Source organism: Camellia sinensis, chromosome 14 (genome assembly GCF_055761805.1).
Source record: "Camellia sinensis isolate YWXY chromosome 14, ASM5576180v1, whole genome shotgun sequence".
NCBI classification, from domain to species: Eukaryota; Viridiplantae; Streptophyta; class Magnoliopsida; order Ericales; family Theaceae; genus Camellia; species Camellia sinensis.
In genome coordinates, this window is record NC_138974.1 from 116,975,143 (window position 1) to 116,998,273 (window position 23,131).

The 23,131-nt window shown below is 33.4% G+C and overlaps 1 protein-coding gene across 2 annotated transcripts; it reads left to right on the forward strand.

The window, feature by feature from the left end:
• The first annotated feature begins 330 nt into the window (after positions 1-330).
• LOC114284964 (calcium-dependent protein kinase 7) lies at positions 331-11,492 on the forward strand. Of its 2 annotated transcripts, none has more exons than XM_028227931.2 (9): positions 331-721; positions 1,149-1,678; positions 2,719-2,842; positions 2,999-3,142; positions 3,686-3,838; positions 3,964-4,079; positions 4,436-4,603; positions 5,390-5,620; positions 10,927-11,492. In XM_028227931.2, the coding sequence occupies exons 2-9, from the start codon at positions 1,166-1,168 to the stop codon at positions 11,071-11,073; spliced, it is 1,596 nt and encodes a 531-aa protein (XP_028083732.2). In that variant the 5' UTR covers positions 331-721; positions 1,149-1,165; the 3' UTR covers positions 11,074-11,492. The 2 variants fall into 2 exon arrangements, with proteins under 2 accessions (XP_028083732.2, XP_028083733.2); XM_028227932.2 differs by having other exon boundaries at positions 345-721; positions 1,129-1,678.
• The last annotated feature ends 11,639 nt before the right edge of the window (positions 11,493-23,131 follow it).

Below are 23,131 nucleotides of genomic sequence, written 5' to 3' on the forward strand. Positions count from 1 at the left end.
ACAGGAAACGTTGTATAAAGGCACAAGAGAAGATCAAGGCACAAGAGAAGATCTGGACTCCTTATTTTAAGCCTCAATCGAACAAGTTTAGGAATTTTTGGAGACAAATGACATAAATAATTAAAGTTAGTAAATTAGCAATTGTTTGAAATTTGTTTATTTAACATATTTATGATTTTTTTTAAAAATATATAAAAAATTAAAAATGATATAATTCAAATAAACATATTTTATGATCACTTCCAAACAATTCCTTCATATAAAAATAGAAAAGAAATAAAGAAATAAATAAAATAAAATAAAAAGAGAAAGAAAAAAAAGAAAGAAGATAAACGTTGAAGGTTGTTTTACATTTTTGGGGAGATGGAAAAAGGTGGTAAACAGAGGGGGGTTATTCTGTGTCTTATTCCACCTTTTGGAAGGAAAAGACGGAGAGATAGAGAGAGAGAGAGAGAGAGAGAATTAGATAATTTGAGAGAGAAGGGAATTGTAGAAACAAGGGGTTAGGAGAGAGAAAAGTCTCTGCAAAAGAGCTTTGACTCTCTCTCTCTCATTCATCCATGGCGTATTCACACCTTGAATTTACCTTTTTGCAGCCTTGTCCCAGCAACCCTTTCATTTTTTCCATTAATTTAAGCTCTTGACCTTCAAACCAATCTGGGTCTTCTTCAGATTTTCGCTTATCACCCCAAAGAAGGAATACAGCAAAAAAAATTCACAGGTATTGTTTGACATTCATAAATTGGCTTCACTGCTCTTCTGGGTTTTCTTTATTTTCTTGAAAAAAATAAAATAAAATTTATTCTCTTTTGCAAACATTTTTTTTTCTTTTTCTTTTGAAAAATATTCAAAATCATCCAAAGTTTTTGGAGATTTCTTTAACAGACACTTTATCTTTATCTAATCCTTTATGGAAAGAAAGTCATATCTGTAACTCCCTATTGCAATTTCATTTCCTTATTTTTAGCCCTTATATATATATATATACATATATTATTCTCTTTTCCTTTATTCAAATCCCATAGAATTTAAAATTTGTTGCATGACCTGACATATATTTTCTTAAATTTAGCTTAATTCCATTGTCCTTTCGCTTGTGATTGATTGGGTTGTCCTTCAAAATCTCAGAAACTCATGTAAATTTGTAGATTCGATCCTTTGAGCCATGGGTAATTGCTGTGTGACCCCTTCTGGTTCTTCACCCAAGAATAAGAAGGCAAAGAAGAAGAACAAACAAAACCTATTTTCCATTGGTTATGGTACAGCAAATGGATCTGGAGTTGGAAACAAAATCACTGTGTTGAAAGATCCAACAGGCTGCGACATTTCGCTTCAATACGATCTGGGTCGCGAGCTCGGGCGAGGTGAATTTGGGATCACATATCTAGCCACTGATGTGGAAACAGGTGACAAATTCGCTTGCAAATCCATATCCAAGAGTAAGCTGAGGACTGCTGTGGACATGGAGGATGTGAGGAGAGAGGTTGAGATCATGAAGCACTTGCCTAAGCATCCCAACATTGTGAGTTTGAAGGATAGTTATGAGGATGACGATGCGGTCCACATAGTGATGGAGTTGTGTGAGGGAGGAGAATTGTTTGATCGAATTGTTGCCAGGGGACAATACACAGAGAGGGCGGCTGCAGCTGTCATGCGGACAATTGTGGAAGTTGTTCAGGTTGATTTTCGATGAATTTTCATGCTTCTTGATTGATATGGTCTTGGTCTTCAATTTGATGCCTATTGTCTTCCAATGAATCCGAATTTCATTTCCTGAATTGGGTTTTGTTTTGCTTTTCATGACAGTTAGTGTGTATACTGTATTGCATTGTTTTGGTTTTCTTTTGTTTGAACCTTGCTATTATTTGATTTTTGATCAATTTTCATATTTCTCAATTAATATGATCTGTAATTTGATGTCTATTGTGTTTCAATGAATCCAAATTTCATGTCCTGAATTGGGTTTTGTTTTGCTTTTCATGATAGTTGGTGTATTAATTTGTGTTGTGGTTTTCTTTTGGTTAAACCTTGCTATTATTTTGAACAATGATGTGTTTGTGGAGTTTTTTGTTCATGGAAGTGATATTTGAATTCCGGTAAAGTTTGTTTCCCATTCATGTGTCAAAATCTTACCTTTTCTATGAAGTTCATTGTGAATATTCCTTTTGTATGTAGTTAATTATAAACCTAAATTTAGTGTGCATCTACATGTATACACCTTCATTTGCTGATAAGTACTTGATGGATGATTTTATTCTTATGGGTATATTTACTATGTCTCAAGCTTCCTTTTAAAAAGTGGGGATAAAAATGTTCCCACTAAGTTCATGTCCTATGTTTTTTTATTCTTTTTCACTTTTCTTTTGTTCCCCTGGAAGGATATATGGAACTGTTCTATTGGCTGTCAGGGTATTTTCTGTTACTTATTCCATCTGTCGAATTTCAGCATAGATTTATTTAGTTTTTCTCTGCAATTAATGGGATTTTATTTTTGAACCTTTTATTTACTTTATCTTCATGTCTTTCCGACCTTTCGTTTTCCCTTATTGTGCAAATTTGTTCTCTTTTTCTCTTTGTGTGTATGTTTCTGGGTTCTGTTGGATCAAATCACTCACTGTTTAATAATATGATTTTCATCTACTGGGCGGTAGATTCCCTTTTAGTTGAGCCTTTTCTTTTCAATAAATCGTAGCCTTTCGTGTTCTGGTTGTGTTGCAGGCATGTCACAGGAATGGAGTGATACATCGTGATCTGAAGCCAGAGAACTTTCTTTTCGGAAACAAGAAGGAAACAGCCCCCTTGAAGGCGATCGATTTTGGACTCTCAATTTTTTTCAAACCTGGTATTGTGTTCTATTGACATTATTGCAATTGAGTGAAGTGTTTGATGCCCCTTTTGCTGCCAATTTGTTTTTGGAACATCAGCAGTAGTTGATGTTGTCATCATTTTGACTCAATGTATTTCCATCCCTATATCTGATTGTTGACATTTGGCTCAGGTGAGCACTTTACTGAGATAGTGGGAAGTCCTTATTACATGGCTCCCGAGGTTCTAAAACGCAATTATGGTCCAGAGGTGGATGTCTGGAGTGCTGGAGTTATCCTCTACATTCTACTTTGTGGTGTTCCACCTTTCTGGGCAGGTCTGTTTCTCTATTTGTGACAGTTGCAATTTTCTCTCTCTGTTATGTTGAGGGCTAGAGTTCAGGGCTATATGTGTAGTATTTTGTTAGGGTGCACAATTTATGAAACTTGAAGTGAAAATTATAGATATTTCATAGAAAATATTTTTGTAAAATACTATTAGTAAATACAAAATATGAAATGTGGAAGAACTTTTATCAAATAAAAAATTGTTACTAATGTCAAGTTTTGTTGAATGAGATCTCCCCCCTCCCGCGCATCTCATCCACACAAGCAGTTTATCAGCCTTGTTTGGTGCAACTTATTGGAGCTGCTAACCAGCTTTTTATTTTGAGAATGTGTGCAATAGTGTTTGGTTCAGCTGCCACTTATAGTTTATGCGACAGAAATAACTTACATAAGCTGAAAAAATACTTCTTATTTGTTTTAGTTTCTGATTCCTGAGTATCAACTTTCAGCTTGAGAAAAGCTGCACCAAACACGTCCATCATATTCTATTTTTGGTTCGGCTTTTTGTGAAATTTGCATTGTTATTCTTGCAGAAACTGAACAAGGAGTAGCACAAGCAATTATTCGCTCTGTAATTGATTTTAAGAGAGACCCTTGGCCTAAAGTCTCTGATAATGCAAAGGATCTTGTGAAGAGAATGCTCAATCCAGACATGAAGAAGAGGCTTACAGCTCAGGAAGTTCTTGGTAAAGCTTACTGACATTAAGTCGGTGTGCTTTATACTTGTTGAGTTTATTGTTTAATAGAAATGAATAGACTAAACCGGTACTAATTTTTTCTTTCTTTTCTCTCTTTCCTCACTGGGATGCAGAACATCCCTGGTTACAAAATGCAAAGAAGGCTCCAAATGTTCCACTTGGTGAGACTGTGAAAGCAAGGCTTAAACAATTTTCTGTAATGAACAAGCTCAAAAAAAGAGCTCTGAGGGTAATAATTCTAGTTGGTTCATAGTTTTGTTGCTTTTCTTCATGTGTATCAGGAATATTTTTTTGGGCAAATTGCATGTTATCAGTGGCACAGTTTAAAAATAATTGCACTACACATGATAATCTTTTCAGTGCAACTTGGACACGCAAGAAAGATTTGCACGAACATAGAAAAGGACTAGCACCTCATGGAAATGAATTTTTTTTTTCCCCATTGTGCCATTGATTTTATATTTTTTTTCCCATTTTCTTTTTTACATAAAAATGTTGAGTGTTGATCACGCAGGAGTGTGGATTTGGAGTGCTCTATGGTACCACATTTTCTGATTATTGTAACTCTCAAATGCACGTATGCAGGTGATTGCAGAGCATTTGTCATTGGAGGAAGTGGCTGGTATAAAGGAAGCATTTGATGCAATGGACACCGACAAGAGAGGCAAGATAAACCTTGAGGAGCTTAGATTTGGGCTGCAAAAGCTTGGCCAGCAGATCCCTGATGCAGATCTTCAAATCCTAATGGAAGCTGTATGTATTATACCATTTCTATCCAATATTTTTCATTTTTGTTTCATCATTGCCTTCCTTGCTTTCTGGAAAATTTGTTTTGTGACTGCAAACTATCAAGTCCAATTAGCTTTTGAGCCTTTGCAGTAAATTATTTATTAAATTAAATTTCAAATGTTAAATTTTACTGAACTAGTTGGAAAGTTGGTACTTTTTCTCAAGCTTCCATCTATCTTAATATGCCCAAATTATGACTGGCTGAAAAAACTGCAAAATGCCAAGGTTGTCGTTACCCACGTTTGCGTACATTTAAAATGAAAATTTTGAGTTTGCACTGTTATGTTTTGTGTTAATTGTGTACGTTCACATTCACATGAAAACACAACTGTTTAGGGATGAAATTATGTCATGGTGTGTATTTCTGCAGGGTTTTGTTACTTGTCAAGAGCCCTCGACTTTCTGCTTTTAACCCTCCTCTCTGAAAACACTTAATGCAGTGTTTGGTTCAGTGAAATGAAATAGAATGGAATGGTCATTTCTTAGCTTTTTCCTTACAATGGTGAATGATGATTCCATTTGTAATACATTTTTCATCATTTTTTTAGTGAACCAAACATGAGAATGGACATTATATTGGAATATGATCATCCCATTCCACTTCATTCTAGTGAACCAAACAGTGCATTTAAACTTCAATTATACTATGTTAGCACTTTGTTAGTTCATGTTATAGGAACTTGGATTAAGCTTTGTTTGTGAAGTGATTGAATTTGTATTTCTTGAGAATCTGAGACCTGATTACTACAGGCTGATGTTGATGGAGATGGAACTCTGAACTACGGAGAGTTTGTTGCCGTTTTTATTCATCTTAAGAAGATAGCTAATGATGAGCACCTACATAAAGCTTTTGCTTTCTTTGATCGAAACAAGAGTGGCTATATAGAAATTGAAGAGCTGCGGGATGCCTTAAGTGATGAAGACGACACCAACAGTGAAGAAGTCATCAATGCCATTATGCATGATGTTGATACAGATAAGGTCAGTGTCACAATGAATATTCCCTGAAGTAGTTGGTGCTTGTTCCTGCATTGCCATGTTCTTGTCCTCAGATTTCATCCCTTAATATGGGTTTTATCTTTTGGCTAATCATAAATCCTCTATTTTTTTGTTTCTTTATAAACTTTGAATTAATTTATAGCACATTGCCCTCTCTTGGTATTTTTCTTCTAAGTTTTTTTCTTTCCCCTGCGCTCAAGCCTTCATAGTGAGTGAACTTGTGATGCAAGGAAGCGTACGGAGTGAAAAAAATGACTAAAGAAAACAGGAACAATATAGAAACGAGAACAACTTCTCTGAACTTTGTTGCTCAAAACAACTTATTAGCCTCAAAGGCTTACAATCCAATTTATAGTGTTGCTTGGTGACGAAGCCCCAAATCATGCTCCAAATAAAGCCACAATTAAATAAAATCAAAATGTTATAGTAAATAAGAAACTTTCTAGAAATCCTGGTTAAATTTAAAATTTAAATTCATACTACAAATATTATTTTCAAAATCCTCCCTAGCTTGAAAAAAACTCTTCATTGAGTTTCCATTGCTTGAAATATTTTCCCACATCTACTTTTGTCTGCATCTGCCTTATATTTAAAATTAATTCCTGCTTCAAAGGAGATATATTTCTATAGGCACCATCTACTAGAATCTTAAATTCCAAATATCTCAGTGAGAGTGTAGAATTCTGCATCCTGTTCATTATTTCCTTCTAAACATGATGATTCCAATATTGGTGAAGAACAAAACAAGTCTATGTGGCAACTTGTCCCATTTAAGTTATTTTGTGTAAGGCCAAAATTAGAAAACCAATGTAACCATTGTTAACGAGAATTCTATAATATGGATTCAAGGCATGATATGTCTTCCAATTTTCTACATTGCTTGGATCAAGTGTTCGGCATCACTGACCTTATCGCTATTAATTTCAATATCTGACTCTTCATCTATTCCTACTAAATCTTCATCAATTGATGTGTCATCATCAAAGATTGGTGGCTTTCTCCAAGCCACATGTTAGATATGGAGTAGTAGTTGATGCGAATGGCCAATCTAGAACTTTTTGGTGTCGAACCTCTCTGGAACTCAAGAAAATTGATCTTCAAACCAGACTCCTAGAGTCAGGAATCATGTTTATTAGCCATGACTCCCTTACTCCTTTCCCTCAGCTGATGGTCATCAACAGAAGGGTGGGTGGCGGAATTGTCATTCGAAACTTCCTCCACAAGATGTCGGTTCAAATGGTGATTGCGGGGGAGGTTTCCAAAATCCAAAGTATTGAACCTTTGTACCAGTGATGCGACTGCTTCCTCGATTTGCAAAAACTTATCCTCTGTTTGAGCATCCTGTGCAACGTCATCTATCTTACATCTCTTCAACAGTAGCATATTGGCTACATGGTGATCCTCATGGTGCCATGATTAGGATTTGAGCGCAAACTCTGATATGAACTGATATAAGGAAGTGTATGCAATGAATGAAAAAAACAAGAAAAACAGTAACAATATAGAAAAGAGAACAACTGCTCTGAAATTTTATTACTCAAAGGGAAGTGTATGAAATGAATGCAAAAGACAAGAAAAACAAGAACAATAGAGAGAAGAGAACACCTTCTTTGAAATTTTATTGCTTGAAACAACTGTTTGGCCTCAAAGGCTTACAATCCAATTTATAGTAGGGTAAATCACGCTGACACTCCCTTGATTCCTTTGAAATAACACTATCACCCTCTTTATTATCTGAAATATCACTTGCCTCCCTTGCTTTAAGATTTTGTGTAACAAATAGGTCTATCTGTGAGTCAACCGTTAGTTGACCTAATAGAATTTTTTGATATTAGCAAAAAAAAATCTCTCTTAATACCTAATTTACCCTTCTCTTCTCTCTCTCTACCATTGCAAAACTCTTCAACCACAGTCATCATTAACCTGCTAACCTGCCACCACACCACGACCAACCAAACCCTTATCACACACAACCACCATTAGAAACCTTTGCATCCCACTATCATAACCCTTATCCCCAACTCATCATTCCAAAGATCAATTGATCCAACCAAATATATATATATATATATATGTTACAAACAATGCAAAAAAGATCCAATCAATATATATATTAAACAGTACATTAATTGATCCAAGAAACTATGTATATGCACATATCTTTGTGGTCTTCACACAGTTTCCTTAGGATAGTGGAAGGTCGCGTGAGATTCGAAAGTATAGCTAGCAAGAGTAGAGTTGGAGACACATCCCCTTCTCTTAGATCCCCACATCAGCCCCTTTCTCATATCCGCCATGACAGCCCCTTCTTTCGGATCTCCCACCATCAACGACCACTTGTCCTCTTTCTACACCCACAGAAGATCCAATTGAAAAGCACCATCGTACCAATGACCTATGATGACCACCGCGTAACCAATGACAACCTCTCTATTATCCTTTATAGGCGGTATGTATTAGGGAGAAGCAGCGGTGATTATGATCTACACGACCTACCTCCTATCCTCACTACGGGCAGCGATTTCAACCAAAAATCTTGAATGACCTCCACATCAATCTCTTTCACCATGAAAACCTCTTTTCTATTCGGCATTTTGATTGCACTATTTTCCCCATCGATTATTGTCCCTTCCTCGTGATTATCGTTCCTCCATTGTTGATTGATGAGGAATTGGATTGAAGGGGTTATTTACTGTGCGATTGGTGAAGTGTAGGCTAAGATGTGATGATATAGAATGGTGTGGCTAATGGTGAGTATGAGTAAGGATAAAACGAAGAGGTGGGACGTTGTGATGTGTTAGGAGAGGGATGTAATGACATATACCAACTGCTATGGATGGTGTGGTTCGATTGGGTGGGTAACAATGAAGCTATGGTAATGGTGATTATAGAGAAAACAGGGGTAGAAATCTTGCCCAAAAAAAAAAAAAAAAAAAAGAAAAGAAAAGAGAAGGGAAAAACATTAGATAGAAAAAGGGGCAAGGATATTATACACCATGTTTGGTTCCACTTTTTTGAGTTAATTTTCAGAATTTGTTTTTGAAAACTGTTTTTGGAAAAGTGACTATTGTTTGGTTGTTGGAGTTAAATTCAAAATTCGAGTTAAATTTTGTAAGTTAAATTCAAAAGTCCCTCTAGAAAACATCTAATCACTTGACATAAATAAGACAATTTCTTTTTCCCAAATGGTTTGGAAAATTGGATTTTTGGAATTGTTTTTTGGATTTTTGGACATAATCAAACAAAAACTCTAAATTTTTCTAAAAATTGAGTTCAAAAGGTGGAATCAAACATGGCCATAGTAATTTTAATATATTATTAGATGGTGTTAACTGACAGGGCAGGTCAGTGATATTTCAAGGAATAAGGGGGTGACAGTGAGATTTCAGATAAATCAAGGGGGTGTCGGTGTAATTTACCCTTTATAGTAAATGTTGCTTGGTGACCAAGCCCCAAAACAAGCTGCCATTAAATAAAATAAAATATAAATTACCAAAATATAAATTTTGACTTAAGGTCAAATTTGGAAACTAAAACAAAAAAGGAACTTTCTCAAAAATCCTAGTTAAATTTAAAATTTAAATTCATATAAAAAATATTATTTTTGAAAAATCATGTTTGCATTATCTTGTCCTCAGCCTTTTAGAATTTTTTTTTTTTTTTTTTTTTTTGTGGTGTGACTTTTAGATCTTAACCTCTTTACAATTCCTATCCACTTGTATAGGACTGCTGTTGTCATCTCACTCTCTCTCTCTCTCTCTCTCTCTTTGAGTAAAAAGCCTCCCACAAAGATATGCTCTTACTAATATGCTCTTGCAGTTCACTTGCACAAAGTATACCTTCAATTGGAACTTTGCTTTCTAGTTGAGAAGTGTATGTCCTTTTCATGTCTTATTACTCTTTTCCTTGACTTTTTTTATCATTTATAGTGAGTGACGAATTCTCTATTTCTTGCTCACTTTGATCACAGCTTGGGGAAGGATGATGAGTTGTTAACAATGCCCCTAAATGACTACTGAGAAGGCCTACCTAATTTTATACCAGTGACGCTAATTTGGAATCTCTCATAACTGTTTTTGTAAACTTTTTTCAGAGAGAAGGATAAACGACCTTGTTTTACTATACTATAAACAATTATTATTACTAGTGCGGTGTTTGGTGGAGATTATTTTAAGTTAAAAGTTGATAATCAAAAATAGAAGTTAAGAGCACCCCTCACTCAACTTTTGAAAAATCAGCTTATTTAAGCTATTTTTGCCTAATAAGTTATAAATAGAAACTGCACCAAACAGCCTGGCAAAACTCCCATATTAAAATAAGCTATAAGCTGCTTTCATAATCCCCACCAAACATCCCCAGTATAGCAATACTATTATTATTACTATCTTATAAATTTTTAGGCTGATTTTGTTAGGATTTTGTGCACTTACAAAATCATGTTCACTTGTGTTTGGTAAAATTAATTTAATTAATTTATTTGACATTGACACTTTTTGGTTTGTAGCAACATTTACTTTTTGATTTTACTCTTGTTCATTGATGCAAATCAGTGAATGAGTCCATAAATCTAAATATGTTTAATTAATCAATTATTATAGGCTTTTATACTTTTAGACAAGTTTCTAAACATTTTCAAGAAATTTAAAATTATTTGTCTCTTCCAAAACGCTTCTGAAATGTTTCCATTTTCATGCTAATTTAATCAAGATATTGAACAAAACTTTGATCCTTGGTGTGACTCGTGACTTTCTTTAGCTAAAAAAACAATGTGCAAAAGCCTCCTGCTAAAGTGAGATTTAGGGAGGGCAAGATGTATACAACTTTACCTCCATTCCTAGAGAAGTTGTTTCTTTAGCTATGGTAGAATTTTGTTTCTTAATTTATGATATATATTCATCAGATCAATTACTCTATAACATTCTAGGAATATTGTTCCTCTAATGCTGTATTTGATTGGGGGATTTGGAAAAAGAAATGAAAAAGGTAGGTGAAATGTAAATAAAATATACTTACATTTCACCTAATTTCACACACCTTTTCCATTTCTTTTTTCAAATCCCTCTCCAAATCCCCAACCAAACACAGCGTAAACCTATTCCAATTTAATTATATTTTTGTGTCATCTATTCCATATTTCATTTTGATTAAGTTCCTTATACTACTACATGCATTTTAGTCCAAATTGTTTTGAAACTGTTGATTCTGGCATACTGTATCATATTCTCAATATTAATACACTGAAAAATTAAGGAACTTAATCTCAATCTTCTTTTGTCAATTTGGCACAGGATGGGCGCATAAGTTATGATGAATTTGCTACAATGATGAAGGCCGGTACAGATTGGAGAAAAGCATCTAGGCAATATTCGCGAGAAAGATTCAACAGTCTCAGCTTGAAGTTGATGAGGGATGGCTCATTACAGTTAACCCAATGAGGTTAGGCGCACAATTACAAAATTGAAACATGTCGGTAAGACAATGGCATAGGATGGCCTGTTTTTAAACCCCTTTTTTATTCACTGGTTTTTTTCTTTTATAAAAAAGAAGAGTTATTTTGTTGATTCTTTTCCTTCCCCTTCTAATGAGACCTTGGGGACTAGTAGGATCAGGGCGAGTCTTTCGATTTCTTCCCGAATAGTCATGTTTGGGTTTGTTGCTTCGAGGTAGTTGTCTTAGTCTTGTAGGAAGGAAAAAAAGAAGAATATTGTTACAAAGAATATTCCAGGTGGTTATTTTGTTGTAAATATGTTAATTTAACTAAACATATAGCTCTGATAGAGCAAAATGGCTAAAAATGATTCTTGTAACTGACCCTACATGATTGAAATATAAGGCTTAGTTTGGTTTGGTTTGATTTTTAGGCTTACAAGTGCTCGTCGGATGTAGCTGCAACTCTGTTGTTTTCATTTGTTGTTGATGACAAGGTGGCTGTGTGGTGCAGTTTATCTAAGGCTTTTTTTCTTTTTCTTTTTTAAATTCTGGGAGTCTGTATCAGATTGTTTGGTATAGTTTTTACTTATAATTTATTAGGTATAAATAGCTTAAATAAAATGGCGAAAAAAATATTATTTTGGAAGCATGGTGTAGCAAGAACATGACAAAATAATGAAGATCAAGTGACTTATTGGAAAAGGAATAGTAATGAAACAGCAAGCACTAATTTGAAAACAAAATAATGTTTGATACATTTGAATCATGAATGTTCGTTGAGGTTAGTTTTGAAAACAAAGTTTTAGTGTGATTTTGGAAGCAAACTAATTTAAACAAATTGAACTAGAATTGGTCATCAAAATGACATTCGTTCTGACAAACATTGCTCTATTCTTGCTATGGTGTATATTTTAAAAAATGAAGAAGTAAAATAAATCTAATAATAAATAACATTTCTTTGGTGAAAGTCATATAAGAAAACATATAAACTAGTCAAACCAAAGTCACCTTAATTAATTTAGTCTATAATTCAAAATTAAATTATTTGAGGTAAAACTAATTTTTCAAACTGTAACTGAAAGTTAAAAAGTAATGACTTTTTTTTGTGACCATTTTTTAAAACTGTAGCTAAAGCTTATTCAAACTGTCGTTGAAAATTAACATTTAGTGACCTTTTTTAATAGTATTTGATGAAAAATGTTATTAATTCTCATAGGACCTATTGAATAATAAGTCTACCTCTTAGGATCTACATGTAAATCCCCTTATTAGTTTTAGTGAGAAATTAATTAGTACCCACAATTATCCTTAGATCTGAGATAAAAGGATAATCCAAATGGTTAGGGCCTTTTTAGCTGACAACTTTGAATTTCAAGTTTCACTCTCATCTCCTTCCCTGGTAAATTAGAAACATAAATTGAACTGTATTTCCTAAATAAAAATAAAAATAAAAATAAAAAAGAATATATTTTCTTAAACTTGAGCATTCATCTAATTTTAAATTTCCTTTTCCACTACAAAATTCTACATTTGGGAATAAAATTGTCAATACGAAAATGATAAACAAATTCATTCTCTTCTTAGCGTGCACAAATGTTTGCTTTGAATTGGATGGTGTTTGAAAAGAGTTTATATTAGTTAAAATGTTAAAAATTTAAGAGAGATTGATCCATAAATCATAAATATTGAAATTGTGATTTGGATAGCTCCAAGATTTTTCTTATGTTTTAATTGATCCTATTGGATGTGAAATAACAAATTTAATATTTTGTTGAGTGTTACAATGGGAAGAAGTGGATGTCACCGCAAAAAAAAGGACACTAATATTTTTAAAACCTTTATTTATTGTGAAACATGCCACATCAGCACTCTCCCAATCTTTTGTTGGTAAGTGGTTGTCAGAGTGGAAAAAAGAACACTATAGCCTTTGAGTATTACAATAGGAAAAGCGGGTATCACGGTGGAAAAAAACACACTATAGCCCTTGTAGAACTATTCCTTGTGGTGGAACATGGCATATGCCACATCAGTTGAGTTTTGTTGGGTGTTACAGTGGGAAAAAGTGTGTCACAGGAAGAAAAAGTACACTATAGCCCTTTTAGAATCTTTTTCTTGTGGTGGAACATGGCATATGCCACATCAGCTGAGTTTTAATAGAAGTTATAGTGGAAAAAAAAGTAGGTGTTACAGTAGGAAAAAGTGGGTGTCACAGTGAAAAAAGTAGACTATAGCCTTTTTAGAATCCTTTCTTGTGGTGAAATATGTCACATACCACATCAGTTGGGTTTTTGTTAGGTGTTACAGTAAGAAAAGTTGATGTAACAGTGAGAAACTGTCCAACAAAAATTACCAATAAGATCTCATGGTTATATTGTTAATACCAACAGGACTTCTCAAAGCAATAGAAAAAATATATGAGATTGATTGGAGTAATTGTTACTGATATGAGACTTTCAGGTAATTTTTTCAAAATTTAATACAAAAAATTATTTTTCTTTCTTCATTTTTTTTATACATCTCTTAATAAAAAGTTTAAAAATTCCTAAAACAATCAATTCTTAAATAAATCTTTAATTATAGGAAAGATTCAATTCAATTAAGATGATTCAATTCAAAGCCATATCGGAAAAATTATTTGGTGTTCCAGGACATCACCTGTTCATACTCCTTACCAATTACTATATACTTTTGTTGTTATCTAATTATCTAACACAAAATCGTGGATTCACTTTCTTCTCCAATCATAAAACTTCTGAAACACTATGTGACTGTGTTGAGGACTACCAAATAACTTACCGCTATATTGACAAATGATAAGATGGTTCTAATAGGAGAGAATTACTTAAAAGTAGGACCAAAAAAAAAAAAAAAGTTACAAAAACATTAGGGGTGCAACTGAAAAAATGTGAGTGCAAGTAACCATGTATGAATACTTTTTTATTTTCTTTTTATTTTTTTTTATAGCATCCCTCCCTTTCAAATTAGATTGAAAGGTGTTATTGGACCTCTGCGAACTCACCACAAAACCCAAATCAATAATTTAAATCGTTGAATATATAGAGCTTGTCGAATATTTCATCTCTGCAAAAAATTACATTAATCAGATATCAATAACCACTTGATCAGATCACATTTGTGTTAACGACAAGTATGATTTTAAAAATAAATTATTTATACAAATATGATCTGATCAAATGACTATCGATATCCGAACAAGATAATTTTTTTATGGGGATAAAATATTCAACAAACTCTAAATATTAACAATTCGAATTATTGATACGGGTTCCGTGGTGGGTTCACATAAGCCGAGCAACACCTTCTACAATCTCTTTTTTTTTTTAACTGTCCAACTAATAATCAGATTATCGATGCAAGTTCGGTAATAAATTCACAAATCCAATAATACCTTCTAGAATCTCTCTTCTTTTTTATTTTTTTTAACTAGAAAGTGTCCAACTAATACGTAATTCTCATGTAGTAAAGTCTTTGGGGATTGATAACGTCACGACTAACGTCCGCTATCAGACTCAACTTGAAGAAGCAAAGTTTACATCGTCATTTTGTGTACCTTTTTGACCAAAATAAAAAATAAAAAAATTAAACACCGTATACCAAAGTTTATTATTATTGTCAAGTTATAATATTTGTAATATTAATTATCATAAATAATTATTTAATTATAATTAAATATCAATTATAATTAACATCAAAATAAATAATAATTAATAACACAATTAGTAGCAATCAAATCATAACTAGAATTTCTTTTATTATTATTAGTTTTTTACGTTGATAAGAGAGAAATTATTCAGTGCAACAGAAGCACGTCCACATAATACTCTAATTTGAACGTGATTGGCTATATTGCAAGAAAAATGCCTAAGACCCCCAGTGGAGGTCACTGGGGGGTCATGCGTGTAGACCCGTGATTGGTCTAAAAAAAAAATTATTTTTTTTATTTTTTATTTTTTTGAATGGTAGCGCGCCACATCACTGGGGTCTGAAGCAGCGCTGATATTGCAATTGAACCAAGCGCAAAAAAGTTTTACAATTTATGATTAGTGGGTGGCATGGTCCTGTGTCCGTACTGCCAAGTCTGTTAAAACCGCATCGATTTATATTAATTCGTTCCGTTTTAATCGCTAATTACGGTTTAAATTTTTAAATTTATAATTCGTCAGTCGAATCGCTCCATTCCACTATAATTAATACATATATATTTTTTAACTTCCAATGAAATATCAATATAAAAATGAGTGTCAAAGAGGTTTAAAATATGAAATTTATTACAACTTAATAATTATATATATGAAACATATTTTGTAAAATTATTTTGTATTAAATATTTAAAAAAATATGATAGAAATTAGTGTTGCATATTATGTAAATGTATGATAATTAGTTAGAATAGTTTTCAATTCGTCAATCTATCAAAAACTGGCTAAATCACAATTTGTCAATTCTCTAATCCCCTAACTCACTATTCAGTTTGTAATTCTACCCTCAAAGAGCCTGAACCGCACCGCACACACCCCTAATGGTACGTATGCAACACCAAATAATTTAGGGTTAATTACACTAATAGTCCCTATAGTTTGAGACTTGTGTCACTTTAGTCCTTGACTTTTCAATTGTGACACATTTGACCTCGAATTTTGAATCTTATTCCAAATAAGAACAATTGAAAATATTATTAGATTTTTCAAGGGTAAAATCGTCAATTTGATAAAATATAAACTAATTTGACAAAAATAAATATCAAAAAAATATTTTTAATATTTTTAAAATTATTTTTATCCACCAATGATAAAATTATGTAAAATTAATAAAAATTACATGATTAGTTTTTTAAAATTAATTTTACATGATCATCATCCAAACACATAATAAAAATTAATTTAGTAAAAAAAATAAATAAATGTCTAAAAGATTTATCAATTTTACATAATTTTATTTTTAATAGGTCGAAATAATTTTTAAAAATTCAAAAATATTTGTTTGACATTTATTTTGATCAAATTAGTTTATATTTTATCAAATTGACAATTTTACCCTTGAAAAATCTAATTATATATTCAATTGTCCTTATTTGGAACAAGATTCAAAATTTAAGGTCAAATGTGTCACAATTGAAAAGTCAGGGATCAAAGTGACACAAGTCCCTAACTATAGGGACTATTTATGTAATTTGTCCAATAATTTATCCACCCAAATAAAAACACCCAATAATTTCCCATTGATAACAAATACAAATTGTCCACCGAAACGTTAAGGTTACAAATTGTCTACCGCGGCAATAATTGTGGGACGCCAAATCCACCGGTTGGGAAAATATGATATGAGCAATGTTATGCAGAACTAAACATAAAATTAAACATAGCAATTATTTTACTGGACAATTGATTGGTCAATGGGAAAATATCTTGATAGTTGCAGTTGATAAATTTTATTAAATCCAACTGTACCTCCAACCAAACTCACAACTCATTTGCAGACTGGTCAGTCTTTTTTTCCATCTCTTGTTGGTTCATTTGGAAAAACCGTAATTTCTAGTGTCTCTCCACTCCCAACCCTCACTTGCTCAACCCTTTCTTGGCCATTGCATCTGCCATCGAATGGCAACATCTCTCTCCGTCCAGGCAACCACGCCCCGCTCCACCATCCGCTATCTCCTGGTTCCCTCCCAAACCTGGCCTTTTCAAACTCAATACCGATAGTGCCTCAAAAAACAACCCTGGCCTTGCCGCTGCCGGTGGTATTATTAGGGACTGGACGGGTAAATGGATTTCAAGTTTCTGCCGCAACATTGGCCACTTGTCCAGTATCGAAGCTGAACTTAGGGCCATGCGAGATGGTCTCAAACTTGCTCTTGACCTTAACCTCACAGGAATAGAAGTGGAAACAGATGCAACCATCATGCAAAATCTCATTCTTGGAAACTCCAACCATTGTCATCAACTTAGTATTCTCATTCATGACTGCAGGTACCTCCTGGACCAGCTCGGAACCTCGACTATTAGCCATACCTACATGGAAGGAAACAAATGCGCAGACTTACTTGCCAACGAAGGATTCAATCATGAGAGTCTACTTGTTTTTTCCTCTATCCCTAATTGTATTTCATTTCAAGTTTTTGAATACGCTAGGGGTACTTTTTACCCTAAAAATGTAACTGCTTAACTATTATCAATCTAATTTCCATTATTATTACCAAAAAAAAAACTTTGATTGATCATTCGGACAGATGACCAGATGCACACTTTCTGTGTTTAAAACAAAATGTTACTTTCAATATAAATGAGATTATAACATCATTTTTCTATCGTAATTATTAATCAAAGTAATTAAATGTTATGTGAATTAAAAATTTTAAAAAAATTAAATATAATTATAACATATTTGTGAGTTTAATATATTTTTGTCAAATCTAAAAGAAGATTAGAATAATTTAGTTGTTTCTTTTTTTTTCATTATATTATGTGTATGTATATATTTTTGCTAAAACAACCAGATTCAAGATTGAGAAACCAAGTAGTATGCCAACTATGAAACTCGTAAGTATAAATTATATTTCCATGAGATAAAAATGCGTAGAATTTTATAGTACAATTTATATAATTTGTATTTCAATAAATAAAGTTCATTTTCTATTTTTCAATATTCATTTTATGTAATTGTAAATGTTGAGGTGGATTTTAAAATTTTGTACTATGATTTCAAATTCTTTTCTCATTAAAATTTGAATTTAATAAAAAAAAACAAAATTAAAATTTAAGCCTAAATTTGGTAAGTCAAGTCGGACCAGAAAACTCAAAGCCCATAATCGCATATTAAGCACATGTAGGCCTGTTTGTTTGGGGTTATGGAGAGGGGATTGGATTTGATAATGAGGAGGGGATTGAAAATGGAGTGTTTGTTTTGAGAGATAGGGAGGGGATTAGTAATCCTTTGGTATTAGTAAGGAGGAGGAAGGGGGATTGGTAAGGAGGAGGTAGAGATGGTATTAGAAAATAGTGAGGAGATTAGAAATTTTTTTATTTATTTTTATTTTTTATATATTGGGAATTTTTTTTAAATATAATGTTTATTTTTTTATTTGTTTTATTATTTTATATAAAAATAATTTAACAATTCCTCACTATTAATCCCTTCACTATCAATCCCTTCACTATCAATCCCCTCACTAACAATCCCCTCACTATTAATCCTCTTACTATCAATCCCCTTCATTCTATCTCTCAAAACAAACTGTTGGAACAATCTTCTGTGTAAATAAAATAACTAGAAATAAATTCAAACAAAATAAATAAATAACATACCGGATTTATTTTGTCGAACCAAATAAAATTACAAGACCAAGTCGAGTGTGTGACACTCTGTCCTTAAGACAGATTCGCCCCGCTACGGTGCTTACGGTTGAATGGCGTCTATCTCCCAGGATACAATGATCTTCACAAATTTATAGAAGCACTTCAAATAAATTTGTTCGGCGAACCAAACCTGTGATCTATACTCTCTTTAATTTATTCTAAAACTAAATATGAAGAATAAATGTACTCAAAGGAAAAATTGGACAACAAAGAAACAAAAATATCAGACTAAATTTTGCACTGCAAAATAAAATTATATGAACTGAATTTTTCCCGGGGGTTCCCAGAATGCTGGATTAAATGCTATATATATAGGCAACCAAAATAGCCCCGAACAGTTGCCATTCAAAGAAAAAAAAGGTGCAAACTGTTGCATGAATACTATTTCAAAAAGGTTTGAAAAATCAAATTTCAAACAACTCGAAAATAAAGCCGTTGAAGAGTCTCAAACAGTTGGTCCTATATTATTATATTAAACTATTTGAACATATATATATATATATATTAAACTATTAAATATATATATATATATATAACAAATTGAATAATATAATAAATAAAGAAAAGAAGTAAAAATTTTAGGAAATCATTTAGGAACCCAAAATTTGAATTTAGAACAATAATTTTTATTGAAAAAATTCAAAAGAATTTTATCTAAAAAATTAATGTTAAACCCGAAAACGACGTCATCTTCCCATTCACTCATAAATGGTTTTGACGTTCCGTCTTCACCACTTCACCTTTTCGGACCCACCCCAAAACACGTTTGGGGTCCACCCAAAATGGGTTAAAAATATGCCTCCCATTCACTCATAAATGGTTTTGACGTTCCGTCTTCACCACTTCACCTTTTCGGACCCACCCCAAAACATGTTTGGGGTCCACCCAAAATGGGTTAAAAATATGTCTATATAAAAACCATTTTATCCAACAATCCCCCACATGAATGGAATTTGACGGAGAGAAAATGCAACAACATGATCTAAATACAGAGAGTACAGAAATTGGAAATATTCTGCAAAGGATAGGTAGCTTTTGGCTTTGAACCTTCCCTTGTGAGACACTATCGGATTTACTAGCTAACCAGTGAACATGATGTCTTGAACTGTTCAGCCGTTTGTGTAAACCAAGACAATAGAACTCACACAGTATATTCCCAGACACAGTTTAGTTCTCACTATTGTGTTCATTTTGGCCCTGAACAACCTGGTCTATCATGAGTGCTCTAAAGACTTGTAGCCCTTCACAAATCTTATAGAACCGGCCCAGTTCACACTCACATAGGTGATTCTTATGAAAAGTATCCTGCCATACTCCACTAGGTTTACCTAGATATAAGAATCATTAAAAGTATTACTTAACCTAAATCGCTGCAGACATCACTTATTTCATCATAGAAATGGGTAGGAGTAGGACTCCACAGTGATCCTTCTGAGTCAATCACAACTCGGTTGTCCCTTTGAACCTAGATCTTGGGATCTCCAGTCAACTAGGTTGGGTTGCCGTTGTGGTAACTCTTATTTAATAGGCTTTAGTCCCATTCCCCTCGATGAATTCTCAACTAACTCTCTTGCTAACCCTTTGGTTAGTGGATCCGCTATGTTATCTTTAGACTTAACATATTCTATGGAAATAATTCCATTAGAGAGTAGTTGTCGTACGGTGTTATGTCGACGACGAATGTGTCGTGACTTACCGTTATACATATGACTCTGTGCTCTACCAATTGCTGATTGACTATCACAATGTATGCATATAGCAGGCACCGGTTTTGGCCAAATTGGAATATCTTCAAGGAAGTGGCGAAGCCATTCTGCCTCTTCCCCTGCTTTGTCTAAAGCTATGAATTCAGATTCCATAGTAGACCTAGCAATACAAGTCTGTTTGGAAGATTTCCAAGATACAGCCGCCCCACCAAGAGTAAAGACATACCCACTGGTGGACTTCGAGTCTCTAGTATCCGATATCCAATTTGCATCACAGTATCCTTCAAGTACTGCTGGATATCTAGTATAATTCAGCCCAATGTTACGAGTAAATCGGAGATATCTTAGAACCCTTATAATTGCTTTCCAGTGTTCTACTCCCGGATTACTCGTATATCTACTTAATTTACTTACTGCATAAGCTATATCTGGGCGGGTGCAGTTCATCAAGTACATTAAGCTTCCAATAATTTGGGCATACTCTAATTGAGAAATACTTTCCTGTACATTTTTAGAAAGATACAAATTAACATCTACAGGAGTTCTAGCAAGATGATCATCATCTTTGCTGAATTTGTCAAGTATTTTCTCAATGTAATGAGATTGTGACAAAGCATATCCTTCTGATGTTTTGGTAATTTTCATACCAAGTATTACATCAGCAATGCCCATGTCCTTCATGTCAAAATGTTTATTCAACATTTTCTTGGTAGTTTTAATCATGTCATTATTACTACCAATGATGAGCATATCATCTACATAAAGACATACAATGACATAACCTTTATCTGTGTTTTTAATATAAACACACTTGTCACACTCATTAATTTTAAATCCATTTGACATCATTGCCTTGTCAAATTTCTCATGCCATTGCTTAGGCGCTTGTTTTAAACCATATAATGATTTAACCAATTTACACACTTTCTTTTCTTTCCCTGGAACAGAAAACCCTTCTGGTTGTTCCATGTAAATTTCTTCATTTAACTCACCATTTAAGAAAGCGGTTTTAACATCCATTTGATGAATTTCTAGATTGTATAGAGATGCAATGGCAATTAGCATTCTAATGGATGTGATTCTAGTAACCGGTGAGTATGTGTCAAAGTAATCTAGACCTTCTTTCTGTCTAAAACCTTTGACTACAAGTCTTGCCTTGTATTTATCTATTGATCCATCCGCTTTCAATTTTCTTTTGAAAATCCACTTGTACCCAAGAGGTTTACAACCTGGTGGCAAGTCCACTAATTCCCAAGTGTGATTTTGCAAGATGGATTCAACTTCACTGTTGACAGCTTCTTTCCATAAAGGAGCTTCAGGACTGGACATAGCCTCTTTAAAAGTTAAAGGCTCATTTTCTAACAAATATGTTAGAAAATCTGGACCAAAAGATTTTGAGGTTCTAGCACGTTTACTACGCCTAAGTTCCTCTTCCTCATTTTGATCTAACTCTTGTTCTTGATCATGTTCTTGATCCTGACTAGTAATAGCATCAAAAGATCTTTTATTAGTACTAGTCTCTTGTCCAATCTTCTTTGGAAATACATGTTCAAAGAAAGATGCATTCCGAGATTCAATAATAGTATTTACATGCATTTCGGAATGTTCTGATTTATGAATCAAAAACCGATATGCACTACTATTCTTAGCATAACCAATGAAAATGCAATCAATGGTCTTAGGACCTATCTTAGTCTTTTTAGGACTAGGAATAGCCACTTTAGCCAAACACCCCCACACTTTTAAGTATTTGTAGGATGGTACTCTTCCATGCCACAATTCGTAAGGTGTTTGATTCACTTTCTTTCGGGGTACTTTATTTAAAATATAATTAGCAGAAAGTATTGCTTCCCCCCACAAGTTCTGAGGTAATCCAGAACTTATTAACATGGCATTCATCATTTCTTTTAAAGTCCTATTTTTCCTTTCAGCAATTCCATTTTGCTGAGGTGAGTAAGGAGCAGTGGTTTGATGAATTATTCCATATTCTTTACAAAACTCACCAAAAGGTGATTCATATTCACCACCTCTATCACTTCTAAGTTTCTTGATTTTCTTACCAAGTTGATTTTCAACTTCATTCTTATATTGAATGAAAGTTTCCAAAGCTTCATCCTTGGTTCGAATTAAATAAATATAACTATATCTAGTATAGTCATCTATAAAAGTGATTACATATTTTTTCCCACCTCTGGTTTGAATTGATTTAAAATCACAAATGTCACTATGAATTAATTCAAGTGGTTCCGTACTTCTTTCAATTGAATGAAAAGGAGTTTTAGATAATTTTGCATCAACACAAATTTCACATTTATGATTTGAATCAATGTCAAATTTAGGTAAACATTCCATATTAATTAATCTACGCAAAGATCCATAATTAACATGTCCTAGTCTACCATGCCATAAATTTGAAGACTCAAGCAAGTAAGAAGAAGATGTAGTATTATTAATAACTGAGGGTACAACGGTCATTACATTTAACTTGAAAAGGCCATCAGACATGTAACCTTTTCCTACATACATCCCGTTTTTGGTAAGTACAAACTTGTCACTTTCAAAAACTAGCCTAAACCCATTCTTACTCAACAAAGATCCGGAAACTAAATTCTTGCGAATGTCCGGTACATGCAGCACATTGTTGAGAGTGAGTTCCTTTCCAGATGTCATCTTGAGTACAATCTTTCCTTGACCTTCAACTTTGGAAGTTGAGGAGTTGCCCATAAAGAGTTGTTCACCATTATCCACTGTAGAATAAGATGTGAACATCTTTTTGTCGGCACAGATATGGCGAGTAGCACCAGTGTCCACCCACCATTCTTTAGGATTTCCGACAAGATTTGCCTCGGAAACAACTGCAGAAAGATTGATGTCATCGACACCATTGGAAATGTTATCCACTTCGGTCATGTGGGCTTGAGCAGGCTTCTTGCTTGTTCTTCTTTTGTTTTTGCCTTTGCTACGGCAATCTTTGGCCCGATGTC